The 16,604-nt window shown below is 37.5% G+C and overlaps 1 protein-coding gene across 1 annotated transcript; it reads left to right on the forward strand.

Annotated features, from left to right (window-relative positions):
- Positions 1-30: 30 nt before the first annotated feature.
- Positions 31-15,818, forward strand: LOC144644883 (atos homolog protein A-like). Its single transcript, XM_078504437.1, is given in 15 exon segments — positions 31-241; positions 2,571-2,770; positions 3,217-3,359; positions 4,405-4,533; positions 5,320-5,353; positions 5,355-5,912; positions 6,083-6,241; positions 7,298-7,359; positions 7,681-7,777; positions 8,736-8,780; positions 9,136-9,249; positions 10,801-10,875; positions 12,359-12,496; positions 12,811-12,845; positions 14,027-15,818. Coding segments are annotated over 15 exon segments (1,947 nt in total). The 5' UTR covers positions 31-225; the 3' UTR covers positions 14,169-15,818.
- The last annotated feature ends 786 nt before the right edge of the window (positions 15,819-16,604 follow it).

Here is a 16,604-nt window from a genome sequence, read left to right on the forward strand (position 1 = left end):
ATCTACTCAGTGACGCGAGCCAATCAAATCTCTCAAACCCACTCAAATCAGTTGTTTGGCTCCATGATATTCGGGCGCAAAACAGAAAAGTTTTTTCATCGCCGATTTGAAAATTCATTTTCTTCTAAAGCCGGTATAAATGAGAAAACGTTACGTTTGCCCTTGTTTTCGCTGGGCAGATTAACAAAATGAAGCCATTACTTTAGTTAACACTCTTGGAAGACAATGAAGCCAGGCGAAGGTAAGCGAGTGATGGTATTCCTATTTTCAGGGCAATTGCTGACGTGTTTTTACATGAATGTTGAAGCTAGATTTGCCTCTTTTTAATGCACTTTAACGCCAAATCTTCTGTAAAAATTTATGGCATTTATAAGGTAAGCTGTATTAGTTTTACAAAGTCATTTTATATTCGAACGATTCACCAGTGGTGAGAACATTCGACCTGAAGCTTATGTAAATTTCTTCTTAGGAAAACCCGAAGTTTATTGATGTGTTGTGTTCGCAACCAATTAAGCTTACTCCCGTCAGATTTGTGTACATACAGCGAGCCATTAAATCACACTGCAGTTTGAGTCTAGCATGGCACTGTTAGGTTACTAGAGTAGCACTTCCCTTGAATATAAACTATGTCGTTATGCAAATCTGCAGGTACAAGCATGTTTTCTTGCATGAAATATTCTTCATCCTGTAAAGTGTATGTTTGCTCGCTTGTGTTAAGCTTTTAACATACATAAGGCCGTTTGGGGGTTATATAATACACTTTATTTTGATTTTGGCAGCTCTAGTTTCTGGATAGAACAGTGCTCTTTATTAAGAAAAAAAATAAAGAAGCTGCAGTCATCAGTGATATAAAACTTGCATGAAGACAGACCATTAATTAGAATGTAGCTTATATATATTGTGATGTCTGGTTTGTATTATGCATACATGAGTCATACGCCTTTGAAAACAGATAACACTACATTGTAAAATGTTCTCAATTATCCATGTACATGTCAGGACATACATCCATGAAAAATCATTTATAAGAAAATAATAAAATTACAAGATAAATTCCAGAAGATACAAATATATAAATTGATAAGGACTCTGAGGAAAAAAACATATAATCCAGGCCCGTAGGGTGGGGGGGTTCGAGGGGTTCGAACGAACCCCCTAAAATTGTTGAAGTCGGCATTTTGGGGGGGTTGAAAAGATAAAAAAAATTACACAAAACAGTCAAAAGACTGTGGCCGGTCGATAACACGGACGACTGTACATTCCTTGCCAGGATTATCGGAGGTAGCCTCAACATTTTGACACTATAATGAGAAGTTCTAATCTTTTGGATTGGTTAATGAGGCCTTCCAAGGAGTTTTGGCAACAGGCGACATTGCTCCAAAATTGCTAAAAAGTAGTGACAATCTTGTTCAAGAGCAACGACAAGCAACAGAAACTAGCACTAAAAGGATGTATATTTGGGACAGCGACAACGTTTCCCTCACCAAATAAGCGACTGGTGGGTTAAAAATGAGGGACATAGCAATCTCAGACAACCCCTTGGAAGGCCTCGTTAATTGATGTTCGTCTTGCTTTCCATCCTCGTCGTGGCGCCCGCGGCAATCAGAACTAGCAGTTAGTTGTCTGGATAAGCAAGCATGCGCATTTGTCAGAAACCAAATTTTCAAGATGTCTAAATGCACACACTCATTTCTTAACTTTTAAGAATATTTTTAGAATGAAAATTTCTTTCCGACGAGTAAATATTTAAGGAAAATGCATCCCACCTCAGAATGATGTCAAAATGCAGTAAATGGCACTTGAAAGAACCTAAATTTGCAAAATTTCCTGGGGGGGGGGGGGGGGCTCGTGCCTTCGGCGCTCGTGTTAGTGCCTCCGGCGCTAAAAAATACCTCCCAAAAATAAAAGAACCCCCTTTAATAGAATCCACCCTACGGGCCTGTAATCCCAGATAAGAGAGCCTCTATGTTGGGACAAAGGTCAAAATCATTAGCATACATGTATGGTTCAATTTTCAAACAGGGACTAGACTTTTGGCCTTATTTCCATCAATCCCTATTTCTGTCGTATTTTGCTATGCTAAGCAGATTTTGGTCTCCAACAGCGTTAGGTAAATGTCAAAATCCATTAGATTTTTTCAGGGAAATAAATAGATAGTTAAAATAAAGGCGGAAAATTATGTAAGGATCCACATGATACATCTACACAATTTGGCTGCCACTCAGTGGGATAACGTAGACAGGTTCTGACTGGTCAAGCCATGAAAATGTGTTGTGTTGTCCTTGCTTTAAAAATTAGTGGAAAAAGCAGGGCTTGAAAAAATATTCTCTGGCTATTTTTTTTTTGTTTCAATATCAGCTTAAAGCTGTTCCATCTAAATTGAAGTTGATATCTTTGCCTGTAATAAGCTCTCTTTCATTTGGTGGAATAAGCAGGGAGCTGGTTCTTGGAGGTATATACATTCCTAAGATTTCAAGGCTGTATTTTAACGATTATTTAATATTATTCAACGAAAGTAAGTTGAAGTACACATTTTGCAAATAAGTAAAATAAAGTTCATTGTTTGCTAGTTCTAACAGGGCCAGAAAGTGAGGTTGCAGAGGAGATGGAGTGCGAGATGCAAGCCAGAGACTTCTTTGTTCACATAGGAATGCTTATAGTGGAAGGACGGACACCCCAGCACTCCGACAAGGGAAGGGTTGAAGGGCCTCACTGTCTGTCTCTGTTTAGTGTGGCTCCTCATGTGTGTGACCCTCAACGGGACTATAATGTAAGTGTGCTGTAACTTTAAAAAGTCTACTGACTGACTGATCAGTTGATCAAAAGAGAATTTTATTGTTATTTAAGCAGTTGAAAATAAAGCCTGAAAAATTCAGGCTGGGTATAAAATTTATAGAACTCAGAAAAAATAAGTTAATAAAAAATAAATACAGTTTAGGTACATGAAACTAAATTGTAGAACTTGACTAGTCTGCTGTCTTGACGTTGACTACTTGTAGCTCCCAGTAAGTGCATAGCTCGTAGAGCATATGCCCAGGAATCGCAAACATTTGTGACATTTGTTATGGGTTAAAAATCTGTTGTACAGACTAAGCTTTGTTCAAATTTTTATCTTCAAGTTGATTCATGTACCTTGAACTACGGGATAATTAGATGCTTATGGGCATTTGCTATTTTTCGAATACATTAATTTTGTGGATTTTTGTATTTTTCTAGTGTCAGAAAGTATTTGAAAGGAAAGAAAAGATGAATGTATTGTGGCAGAACAGCTCACCCATGGTCATAACTGTACTGACACAAGCACCTGATGATAACAGTTTGATTTTACTAGAAAGATGGACAGTTGAAGCAGTTGATGGGTAAGCTATACTGCTCTCACTGGGTATAAATAATTGTAACTGTTGAATTTACATGTAGCTTATTGTAATTTAGGCAAGGTTAACTTCAAGACAATGCCAGTCAGCAGTTCCCCCTCCTTGTGACCTTTGAGCCCACTGCTGGGAGCACCTCATGGTTTGCATTCACATTTGCTTGCTATTGCCTTACTGGCATTCAATAATTATTATGGCCATTTTGCCAGCCAAATTATCAACTTTTTCCCTCTCTGCCCTTTGGTTAGTATCTGGCTTAGTAAGTTTTCCATTGACTGGTTCAGTGTGATGGTGTCTTTGGTGGTGATCGCTTGCAGGGTTACCATGGATACATCCACATGCCCAACTGCTGTCTGGCTACAGGGATTGGGTGTCTGACTGGGAACAATGTCTGTTGTGACTACAGGTGGAGTCCGATGCAGGAGTGACAGCCCCTGCCGCAAGTGCGTTCAGGTGAAAGCTGAGGCTGTAATGTTTGTCACTAAGACTCGGACGCACACAGCGACATCTTGAATTGTTTATTCAACAACACAACTGGTCACGTGCAACATAATGTATTCTAATTTATGCAAGCTTAAACATGACAGAGGCTATCTCTTAGCTGGAGGCTGGGCCTTCCTGAGGAGTCATTTCTCTTCAGCTTTCTGCATCAGCTCAGTTTCAAACTGGGTGGGTCACTTTTGCACTTCAAGTTTCCAGGCAACTCTATCTGTCTGCAGCAACTGCCTCCCAGGTGTTGACGTTGATGCCAAGTGCTTTGAGGTTGCATAAAATAATTTGCATCTTTGAATTGCTGCTGGGGTCGATCTTGCTATTGGCCTTTTCCCTTGATCTGCCAACCCTCCATAAAGGAGGTCCTTGGGGATGTGGCTGTCCTTCATGCGTGTGACAAGTACCCACCAATTTATCCATCTCTGTTATATATGCTTGCAAAAGATGGTCACATGCGCAAGCAGTTTCTGTGTCGTTAATATTGCAGTCATGTAATTCCAGTGATTTTTGTTAACAGTGGGTTTTTTTCTCCTGTCAACAGGGCAGATGCTGTTCAGGGCTGTAGTGGAAGCATGCTGATTCAAGCCATCAGGTCACACATTCATTTTTCTCAGCTCAGTGCTTGGTTGAGCAGAAGTAAAGGTTCTATTCCTTCTCACATCATCTACAGGTCAGTATTTACAGCATTAACTACATGAAATTATTCTGATGCAACTAGTACACGAGACTTACACACAAACTTTATAGTCCACGTGCACCTTAATCTAATAACCGAGGTTGATGGCAGGCAACTCTCCAGACTGTATAAATTTTAGGGTCTGATAATTTACAAATAATGTACAGAGGCATTATGTATTTTGGCAGTAATGGTTAGCATGTTGGAAAAGTCAGTTAGTTTGGGTTAAGCGCTGGGTGGGGTCACTTTGTTGTGTTCTTGAGGAAAAAGTTTACTTATCTCTCAAAGTGTCCAGGATTGTTAATGAGTACCAGTCCCTAGTGGATTTAAAGAACATGGAAACTGGATTTAAAGCACCAGATTGTAATTTTTGGAGTCACCTTAAGTTTTCTTTATTACGAGCAAGACAGCTATTTTAGACTGCATGTTAAATGTTTCTTTTTACCTTCACAGCTCTGTAGATGTACAATGTACTTGTTCATCAACTTTTGGAAACTTATTTCTAACTCAAAACTAAAAACTAAACTCAGTACTCCAATGGACAAAATAATGTTGGAACTGATGCTTATATTGTTTGTTATCTACCTGGGCATAATTTAATTACAAAACCTGCCTTCAAGGGAAGGGTGATGGTTGACAAGCAAGGTGGCATGTTTAAGGGGTCAGTTGCACCTTAAAATAAAATTAAAAATATTTTACAATACACTGTTTTTCAAATTTTACACTTACAAGTTAATTCTGCACTGAGTAATTACAATTTTCTTAACTTATTGTTGCCAGAATATGTGAGACTGGAGATGAATCACCACCAAGCTGGCTTTACAAAAGATTCTGATTGTCATGTATTTCCATTGGCAAATCTTCATAGCAACAGAGTCCTGCGTGTCAGTGTTCAATCCTTACCAAGATGTGACATCTACAACTTTACTGATGAAATCCTGGCATCTAAGATCAATCTTCTTAGCGCTGGCCACAAACAGAAAAACAAGGAAAGCAAAGACTTGCCTAAGACCGCGGACTCGAATGATGAATTGTTGAGTTCTCCGTTAAAGAAGAAATCGTGCATCAAAGAACTTGAAACCAATCATCATTTACAGACATTAAATGACAATAATCTTACTAATAAACAGAATAGTTTTAAAGACTTTTCAAAACCTTCAACAAGTAGAACTTTGGTTGAGCAAGTAGCAAGAACCTGTGACCAGAATTTATTAATATCTCCAAAGATCTCTCAAGACTGTTTAAAAGGAAGTTATTTGAAAATTCGCAGCCTTAGTGAAGGAACAGCTGGAGCCAAATTACACGGACAAACAAATCAAAACAACTGCATTAACAATGTACATCAACCTACACACAATTTAGAAATAAAGCAGGTAAGGTTACTTATGTTAGTCTGTTATGCATTTATTTGACATGTAAGCTCAGAATGAAAATGCACCAGCTAAGTGGCCTTTTAATGAATTTCACCCCATAATAATTATGTGCTCTTCAAAACAACGTTTTAACAATAAAATGAAACTGATTTTAACTTGCTGAATTTTAGCAAAACTGTGATCACAAGAAATTTTCAGATCAGTGTCAAACCTCCGCAAATGTCACAATTCCCAAAGGAGTCCTTCAAGCACTTCAAAGCCGGCGTGTTGGTGCAGGAACTCTTCCAATCTTCAATTCAAGAACAGGGCTGCCTGTTTCATCCAGCCCAGTAAGTTAGTCTCATTTTCTAAATGTATCTTTTTTTAGTGCAGAATGCACTATTGTGATGGTTTGTTGGGGCTGTCGTCCGCTAAACCCCTAAAGCCCTAAACCCCTAAACCCCTAAAGCGCTATGGTGTAAACTTTAATAGTCAATTAATTAATTAATATCAATTAATTAATTATTCCTTGTGGAGGGGGTGGGGGTGGGGAGCACCTGACCGTACCCCTAGGTAAAACCTGGAGCACATCTACGTTACTTTCATATGAAGATCTCAAAGGTATATATTTGTTTCAGAAAACCCTTTGCTCTCCTTGTGGTATACTACTCGACGTTCTAGGGCAACGTACTTTACCCCAAACGCATGCGCACTTTAGTATACGTTTTTTGCTGGAACTCTCATAAACATCGCTTGTATTGCGTGTTTGTTGTTGGATTCCTGCAGACTTCGTGGCGCCAAGTGAAAACCGCAAATTAATTAAATTAGATTTTTAGACTTTCACAGCACTTTCAAAATTAGGAATGCAAAAACTTGCACCGAGATTTTCGGCGTGAAAATCCTGATAACCAGGAAACAAATATCCTAGCTTTACTGCGTTTTAAAAAACCTTTCGAAAGAGATGTTTTTTGTCTAGATTTGCTCTTTACTTTTTGAGAAACGTCTTTCGTGCGGTTTTATCCGCAACTTAATTAAATTTAAGTGAAATAATTGGCTTTATTATTGAAAGGAAGACAAATGCCATCGATTTCGCCGTGAAACAAAAAAAAAGAGACAAACGAACAAAAGGTCACGTTACGGCATTTTCAAGGAAAACAACCAAAGTATCTTGTTACAAAAAAACAGAAGTATCGTGTTACGTTTGCAAAGATTAGCGTAACAAAAACCCGGGAAGGAATACAAGTGGTGTTTCAGCATCTAATTGCAAAAAAATAAGGCAAATAAACACGAACATAAAACAATACTTTCAATTGTCGACTCCATTGCATTCTGCACTGTCCTTTGAGTCTCTGAGTTCAAATTATTTTCAACTGATTTTTAATGTATGCAATTTTGTTTATTGTCAGGCCCCTCTTCGGCGCTCAGCTACAGATTTGGACATTGAGGATGATAACAAAGAATTAGCAAAGTATGCTTCGTACAATTAAATCATAAATCTGAGTTAACTAAGTTATAAGTAGACCTGTTGGTGACTGACATCTTGACAACCTGAGCAGAAGTCATCTTCAGAGTCAACAACTTAGTGGATTTTCTTCACTTGACTCTGAATTGAAGGTGACTTCCGCTCAGGTTGTCGAAACTTCAGTCACCAACAACAGTTCTTCTCTCAGAACTTCTCTTACCTGAACAATCACACTATACAACCGAGGGCTTTGTGTAGTTAAAAATTGATTTGAACAATGTAGTTTAATAAATCAAACATGATGATTTTATCTTTTCAACAACACAGTGGATTTCCAAACAAGTCAAGCAACAGAGACCTAACGGCCATACTCAGTAAAAGTGCACCAGCTTCTACAACACAGAGTCTGCTTGGAAACTTTGAGGTAATCTGTGGGTGGCATGAGTAGTGACAAGAACAGTGATACTCTAGTCAGGGTTTCATATAATTGAGGGTTGTCACAAAGTGCGAGGCAGCAGGGCATGTGATCCATTCCGATAAGCCTACATAGCACTTCTGTCAGTTAGCCTTATTTGTAGTTGTCTCGTACGCCTTGCTGCCTTGCACAAGTTTTTGTAAGACTCTTTAATGGACCTCAGTATATAATAGTTAAATGCCTCGAGGACACATGAAGGATGAGGTGATCAGTAGTAAATTAGGAGGCTCTTCAGGCAAAACCTGAGATGTTGATGGAAATCAGCTAAGGTTTCAGAACATAGCTTTGTGCAAGAAACGTAGATTTTTCTGCATGTGAAGACACTTGAAGCCATTTTGGAACATACAGACTGTAAAGGCTTGGACTGAACTAAAATGACAATCTCTTTGTAGATGTTTGCATATCATACACAACGATAAGCCAGTGTCCCTGTATACAGTGGAACCCCGATATAACGATATGCCAAGGGGGCAGTAAAATTATATCGTTATATCGAGGAATCGTTATATCGGGGTTCCGTCCCATACATTTTACTATTGCCGGGACATAACATATTCATTGTTATAATTATCGGGAATATCGTTATATCGAAGATCGTTATATCGGGGTTCCACTGTATTTGAATGACAGTGAGCATGTAAGAAACGAAAGAGTAATTTGAAAGCAACTCATGCAAGCACAGAATAGGCCATAAAAACAAACCAACGAAAAAAGCAACTAAAACACAAACTAAGCAACTGTAAATCTGGAAGCAGCAATCAATCCTCAGGTGCTGCCTTCTGTCAAGAACCCTGCATTGTATGCTAGGTGCCAATCATGTCCATGGCTACTGACAAAATGTAAGGGAACCAATAAAACTGCTGTTACGGTTATTTGTGATGTTATATCTCTCTTCATCATTTTTCAGGAATCTGTGTTAAATGGTAGAATGGAGCCATTAGGAACTGTTGAGGTAATGTTTAGTTTATATCCATGTACGTCTACTTTCTAAATAACAGGCCATACTTGTTTTGTTGTTCAAAATTTTCAATAACCTGTGCAACCAATGAACTTTAGAACTGCATGTGTGTCTCATAATCAGTCCTTTTTGGTGATTGAGTACAAACGGTACATATTTGGTGCATTTCATAACAAAGTTCACTCACCCAGATGGCGACAACTGTCAAAATTAAATAAAAGTTAGTTATGAATTAATAGAATTCTTGTGATAATAAGTCTGGATCTGTAATAATATTAAACAGAGAAAGTTAATATTTCTATCCTGAGACTAACTAAAGGTTCCTTTGTACTTTTATTGCTATACACAGGGATTCACAGCTGAGTTAGGTGCCAGTGGTTGTTTCTGTCCTGCTCACGTCACGCTTCCTGTCAAAGCATATTTCTTCAGTCTCTCTGACGACAATGCTCCATCTCCTTATTTGGTGAGCTTCTGCCTAGTGTGTAACAAAACAGCAAGCCGTTCAAGAGTAATAGCTTTGAAATGTAAATGCAGTACATGACATCATCAAAATTCTGAAACCTAATATCTGTTTTATCCTAGGCATTATAAACCGGGTGGGGGTTTGGTGTCCCCCGGTTCATAATCTACCTTCGGTTTTTTTTTTTAGTTTTTTTGTCGCAAAAATAGAATTGCTGCTCAGTTAGAAATGACCAGTACGACATATAATTGAAAGAATCAAGTTATATATTATGTGTTTTAAATGTAGAACGAAAACAACTCTGATATCTCTATCTACAAAGTCTTCAAAAGCGATCAAAGTGCCTTTGACCTTTAATACTGACGGCCGAGTATCGTATATCGCATGTAACGCTTCAACATAACGCACTTCTTGTTGAACAGCAACAAAAGGAAATAAAACGCTACTGGGTATACGTCTAAAAGCCTTAGGCTTTCTTGTTAGCTAAAAGAGTGGTTAAACATTAACCACCCGGTTTTGAGCTACTAAGTAGCTTCTTGTTGAATTAAATTGGTCTTGATATTTAGACCTTCACTGGCTGGGAGGGGGGCTTCTAGAAAAAAAAATGAGAATTTGTGAAGGGGCAGGGAAGTTTACATTGTACAGTTTGGGGGAGGGAGGCAGGAGATTGAGGGGACTTTTGGGAGGTGACCACTAGACAAAATATGTGTTGATCCGGCCAGGCGCGTAGCAGAGGTTTTTGGAAGGGTGTTCGTATTTACAGGAATATTTTTTAAGGGGGGGTTATATAATATGAGCACCGAAGGCGCGAGCTTCTAGGGGGGTCTGGGGGCATGTCCTCCCAGAATATTTTGAAATCTATTTTCAGCCGGAAAATGCTATTTTCAGCATTGTGCACGTCAATATTTCAAACTGTCAAAGTGTAAAATAACACGTATTTTTAGTCATAACAACAATATTTCTGGCATTTTGTTAACTTGATACATTCATACATACATACCGGCTTAGTACACTAAACGTTTTACAAAAGCTTGACGTGTGCTGCAAAGGCATCTCAGGGTAAAAGGTTAATTAGCCCCCACCCCCCGGCTCCACCGTCAATGTACTAAAAGCCGCGTCAAAGCGTCAATATGCACTAAATACACGTATCACCTGGGTCCCCCGAAAATTATTGTAATCACCGCATTTCGTCTATTGATACTCCATTTATGAAATCCCGAACGCCTGTTAAGGAAATATTTTTTCAACGATGGGATTATTTTAAATACATATAATACTAGGTCACTAGGATCCATTCTCCTAACAATTTAATACTTTCCCGATACTTTTAGCGTTTTCTTGCTGGGTAATTTAAAAGCTGCAACACTCAAAGTTTGTTTTCCATTCCCCAACTATTTGCTTAAATCTGAAAATCAACAGTTTGTGTTTTCAGTCCTCCATCATTGACCTCCAAAGGGGGTTCGAAGGAGGCGAGGAGGTACTACCTGTATCTCAGTACATGTACACAACGATAACATTCAATTTGTAAATAATTGTTTGCTATGTGAACTGTAGGGCTACATAAGTCTGGATGATCCACAAATCAGTCGGAAAGGCTACCATGTACCAACCAAGGGAACTGTACAGCTTGTAAGTATGAAGTGTTACTACAATCCACAACAGCACAGAATACAAAATGTATTGTTCACTCATGATCAGTTCAGTCATCCAGCTTGACTCAACAACAACAATGACAGGAAACATTATTTTTATTTCTTCTAAGCATTAAGTTACGTTTCATTAATTTGACTTCCCATAATTAGCAAGCTGCCTATTCGAGGTGAATAATGTAAAATGAGAAACTCTTAGACACTAGATCTGTCTGTCGACGTAGGGAGCTGTCTGCTTAAGAGGGATTTAGGGTAACCTGGTTGGACAACCACAATATGGCTTAAGGTCATTGCCCTGAAATAGAACTGAACACAATTTTTTAACCAAACTTCGCCTACTGGTTTATTACTTTAAGGAAACTTAAATTTTGAAATAAAAAAGGAGGGTCACCAGATTCGTTTAGGAGCAGGAAGACCTTGTATATTCCATATAATTCCTTTAAAATTCCTCTGCGAGTACTAGCAAAGTACACGTTTTTAGTGATAATTTATTTTTCAAACACAAGAATTGATCTGTTTTCATTTTACAGAAAGAATTTGATCGCTACACCCAGAATATGAGAAAAAATTGATAGGTCACCAGACTCGTTTACGAGAAAGCGACAATTTACTTCTCTCGCGGACTAAGCCACATAGAAAAAAGCCGCCATTTTGTTTCGCTTATTACCCATAAAATACTGCGCAGTAAGGATGCGCAATGCAATACAGGGCAATGACCTTAACTCACTGTGCTGTAGTACATTTAAGGCAGCTAAATAAATGTAGTAATGAAATTGCTAGTTTTATTAAGAAATAAGAACTAAGCCACATAGAAAAAAGCCGCCATTTTGTTTCGCTTATTACCCATAAAATACTGCGCAGTAAGGATGCGCAATGCAATACAGGGCAATGACCTTAACTCACTGTGCTGTAGTACATTTAAGGCAGCTAAATAAATGTAGTAATGAAATTGCTAGTTTTATTAAGAAATAAGAACGTTACTCTGGTTAAAAATTTTGTAGTAAAATGTTCGTAAAATATCTACAATGTCCCAACGTTTCGGCTTAAACTAAAGCCTTCATCAGGGGAAAGTGATAAGTGAATACAAAAAGCACGTTCTTATATAATATGCAAATCGAGAGCTAATGTTTGTCCCTAAAGGCTAAATTTAGAAATTTCTAAATTTAGCCTTTAGGGACAAACATTAGCTCTCGATTTGCATATTATATAAGAACGTGCTTTTTGTATTCACTTATCACTTTCCCCTGATGAAGGCTTTAGTTTAAGCCGAAACGTTGGGACATTGTAGATATTTTACGAACATTTTACTACAAAATTTTTAACCAGAGTAACGTTCTTATTTCTTAATGAATCAACCACCTGGTTACAGGTCCATTTTTAAAATCATTGCTAGTTTTATTGCTTCTCTCTCTGGATGGCAATTTTATAGTGTATTAACCTATTTTGTTTTGGTGTGATTTCAGACTTTGTTCAACCCAAACAAAACTGTTGTTAAAATGTTTGTTGTGCTGTATGACTTCAGTGATATGCCTCCTAAAGCACAGACATTTCTACGGCAAAGAACATTTTCTGTATGGAGACATGCTTGTCAATCAGATGAGGTACTGAGGTGTACTCCTTTATAATTTGCCTGTTTGTAAGACCCTACACTGCACTAATGTTTTGTTGTCATCTTAATGTTTTTTTGTTTCCTTTTCTGACCTTTTTCTGACCTTTTACTGCAATCCACAGTTTCATTGCAATATACCAGTATACCATTGTCAGTCTGCTACAGGCCTTTTAGTTTTAGCATTTATTTAATTATGTTGTTATACAATTAAATTAACATAAAACCTGGATTTGTGATTAACGAATTTATCAATAGTAGCAGTAGATATAATTTAAATATAATTGTTCGTTATTGTTGTCATTGCAGGGTCAAAATTCCTTTCATTATTTAATTCATTTGAGGTAAGATTTCTTACAAAACCTTCTACTACAGTGGAGCCTCAATTTAGGAACCTAGAGCTATATAATGAAGTCCTTAACAGTATAACGAACAATGTTCTTTGTCCCAGGAATAATAAAATATAAAATGAACCCTGATATAACAAAACCTTGTTATAGCAAACAAAAGAAATTATTTATTTACCCTAATCCTTGCTGTGAGGCCTCATGCATCCCAGGGCGTGACAAGGAAGCGTGATTCCTTTTGTTGTTTTTTTTCCCTAAACCTCAGTTCTTTGGTTGGGTTGTGAACTCAGATACATGGGATATCACCTAATTGATGCAGGTCTTTCTATAGATCCCTTAATTCAGTCTCACACAGCGTTTGTGCTAAATGCATATAAACATTTATTTTATAAAATTTACATGTTGAATATATATGGGTCATATTGAGGTGCAGTGACCTAATGGTTAGACGTTCCGAGTTTGAGCTCTGGCAGGGATCTTGGGCGTGTTCTTGGGCAAGACACTTTACTGTCATAGTATACCATTCTCACTCATTAATTATGCCGCTCACTGTCCGGCGTCAAAAATTCGCCCGGACTTCCCAGGTTGTGTATCTCTTTCGAAAGGCGCCGAAACTAAAGGGATCTTTAAATACGACGATTGTGCATGTGTGGTGATTAAGCATTACCTAACGCAAGTATCTATAAACAAACAGGGTTATGTAATCCAAGCACTTCTGAATTCTGCGTCATAATTATGAATGAGAATAGTGCCTCTCTCCACCCAGGTGTATAAATGGGTACTGGCAAAATAATGCTGCCCAGGGGGGAGGGGGGTACCCTGCAATAGACTAGCACCCCATCCAGGGGGGAGTAGAAATATTCCTAGCTGCTTAATGCTATTGAAACCGGGATAAGCTCTGGCAGTATGCGTCACTTGGCTTGAGGCCGCACAATATATATTATGTATGTTGTGGTTCAATTTTTTAACCCTTGGTACAATCTGACCTGGATATAAAATTTCCTTTGTTTTATATTCATTAATTATCATACATGACCATACACCAGAACAAAGAAAAAATTGTACCAAGGGTAAATTGAACCACAGCATACATATTTACATGAATATAAATGTATTCAGCCATAGAAACATGCAATGTTAACAAGGGCTTTACCACAAAGTGTTTATTTCTGTTTCAGATTTGTTAGTTCCAAGTCTGGAAGACTGTATCTTCACACTGACATCAGAGTGATATTTGCTCGTCAGCCTCCTGACCTCCCTAGTGGAGTCAAATATTGTACCGTGACTGATGGGCCTACAGAACCTCGATACACACTTTAACAACTGTGAATTAATAGGACAATAACTACTATTTAGCATAATTTATTATAAACTATTAAAATTATGATAATTGAATGAAACATTTATAATATAATAATTTATTGCAATTGATTTGTAACCATTGTTTTTTTATGAATAGCTACTGTATTTATGGTAACAGTAACACTTCGCATTCTAGGTAGGTTTTTTTTTTAAATTTCTTCTCTTTATTTCTTTAACTTAAAGTGAAAGTTATTACCAGAGTGAGTATGACTTAGAGCAATTTTCAATTGAATGTTGTAAAACCAAAACCCAAGTAATCAAAAAGGGTACAGACAATCTAGTGAACCAAACAAAACAAGTGCTGTAAAATGCATGCAAGCAAGTCATGATTGGTTTTTGGTTTTGGTTTCACGGCTGAAAGAATGTGACATGAGTCACTAAGCAAACATGAATTATTTTGACACTCAAGTGAAAACCGCTCTAATTACGGATTAACTCAACAACCTCAACAAAAGTTCTATTCACCATATATATACTAGGGTAGTCAAGCATTGGTGGATCCAGACATTCCTACAAGGTGGGTCCCAGAGTAAAATGCTTGGGAGCAGGGTGAGTAAAACACTGGAGGGCTTGATTAACAAAAATACCCAACTGAAAAAATGTTTTCGTCCCTTGAGCCTCACTTTTCAACAGAAAAGGTGTCCCCCCTGGATCTTCCATTGTTAAAATTATTTTAAGCTTTTGTAATGTTTACGTATTTAGTAAAAATGCATACAAGAATAGATGAATGCAAGATATGAGCGATTATCAGGAAACTAGTATTCATTACTTAGTAGGCTTTTTCTGATACTGACTTCACTTCTTTTACTCAAGTCCTTAGTGGTGATCATAATTAACATCTCCCTACCCTTTTGAAACAAATTCAAGTAGCCAGGTTATAAGAAACCAAGACCTGATAAATTCAGCAAAATCAACATCTTGAGTTTTTACTGGAGAGAAAAGGTTACACTTAGCATTTCATTTACTGAATCATTAATTTTTGAAACAAATGATTTCTATTTTTGTTTTGATAATATCATCAATTTTTGATAATACAGTAGCAGATATTTGGGTTACAACTTTCTATTTTTTTTTCATGTAGCAGCTCATAATAATAGCTTTTTGAATTGTTTATATTTGTAGATAGCTATGTAATGCTCCATTGTCAGAGACTCAGGGGCTTGCTAACTTCTAGCCCCTGGGTCTCTGAGGATGTGCAATGCTCTAAAGCGCGCGCGTTATTTAAACAAGGCTATAAGTCTTTATTGCTTTATAAAATCAGCGAGGAAGAAATTGCCTGTGGCAAATAGCCACTAAATAATTCTTAATAAATATAGTTCTTCATGAAAGCTTTAGTAATAGCCTATTTTATGCTTAATATTGAGGATAAATAAATTGCATTCGGATGATATTGATTTTTTTTTAAAAAATAGCTCAAAATTAAACATAAGGCTTTGGAATGTTTTGATTTTTTTTATTCTGACTCGTGCAGTAACCACGACATCGCAAAATACTTGACCGTGGTGTTCAGAACTTATGTGCCTGCAGTTGAGTTACATTACAATAATTAATATATTATGATGATATAATATAAATATGATACAAATAAAATGCTTTCCGTTTACAGTTTGAATTGGCTGTGATTTATTTTCTCTGTCCCTTTCATCCTGAAGACAGGACAAGAATGCGTTACCAGGACTTTCAAGGACTTTGTGGGTGCCTAACCTTTTTAAACAGCTTATCTAAGTCCGTGTTACTAGAAATCTAATCGAATTATGATAGCTTCATTGAAGGCCAAAATTGTTTGACCTTATTTGGTCGGGTCTTGTGGACCCACTTCTCAATAACATTTTAAAACTGTTTCAGTTTATTTGTTAAGTTTTAATAAATCTTCCATAATCCTCAGAAATTGTTACGTATGTCAGGTCGAATATCCAGAGAGCTTTTTTCCCAAAGTCATCGTTTATTTTCTAGTAATTTACGTTGCTATGGTAACTCGGATAATGATGAAACTGGCCTTCTTAGCTGTTTAGAGTTATCGTCATTTAAAAGTCTGATCGAGCCACCTAACGCTAGCCTGCGTTTGGTTTTGTTCGTCTGCAACGCAGGCTACCTGACGCAGATTTTAGTTCGATACTGTGGTACAGGTAGCGCTTCCATGTGTATCCAGTATCCTTACCCTTGCACTATTCACAACATAGCGGAAAGATTTATGCGTGTTGGAGGCAAACAAGAGTTAACAACTTCAGTAAATGCCAGGCAGTTTGTTGAAAGTGACACCGCTAAGTTTGTGGGAGAGTCAGTCTAGTCTTATTACGTCTTTAATACGCATGCGCAATTAAGGAACGCAAAGTATTCTAACTTACATTGAAAACATTGGTGTGGATTTCCACTCCAGGTTGGAAAAAACTCTTT

Source organism: Oculina patagonica, chromosome 2 (assembly GCF_052425735.1).
Source record: "Oculina patagonica isolate OP01 chromosome 2, crgOcupat, whole genome shotgun sequence".
Lineage (NCBI taxonomy): Eukaryota > Metazoa > Cnidaria > Anthozoa > Scleractinia > Oculinidae > Oculina > Oculina patagonica.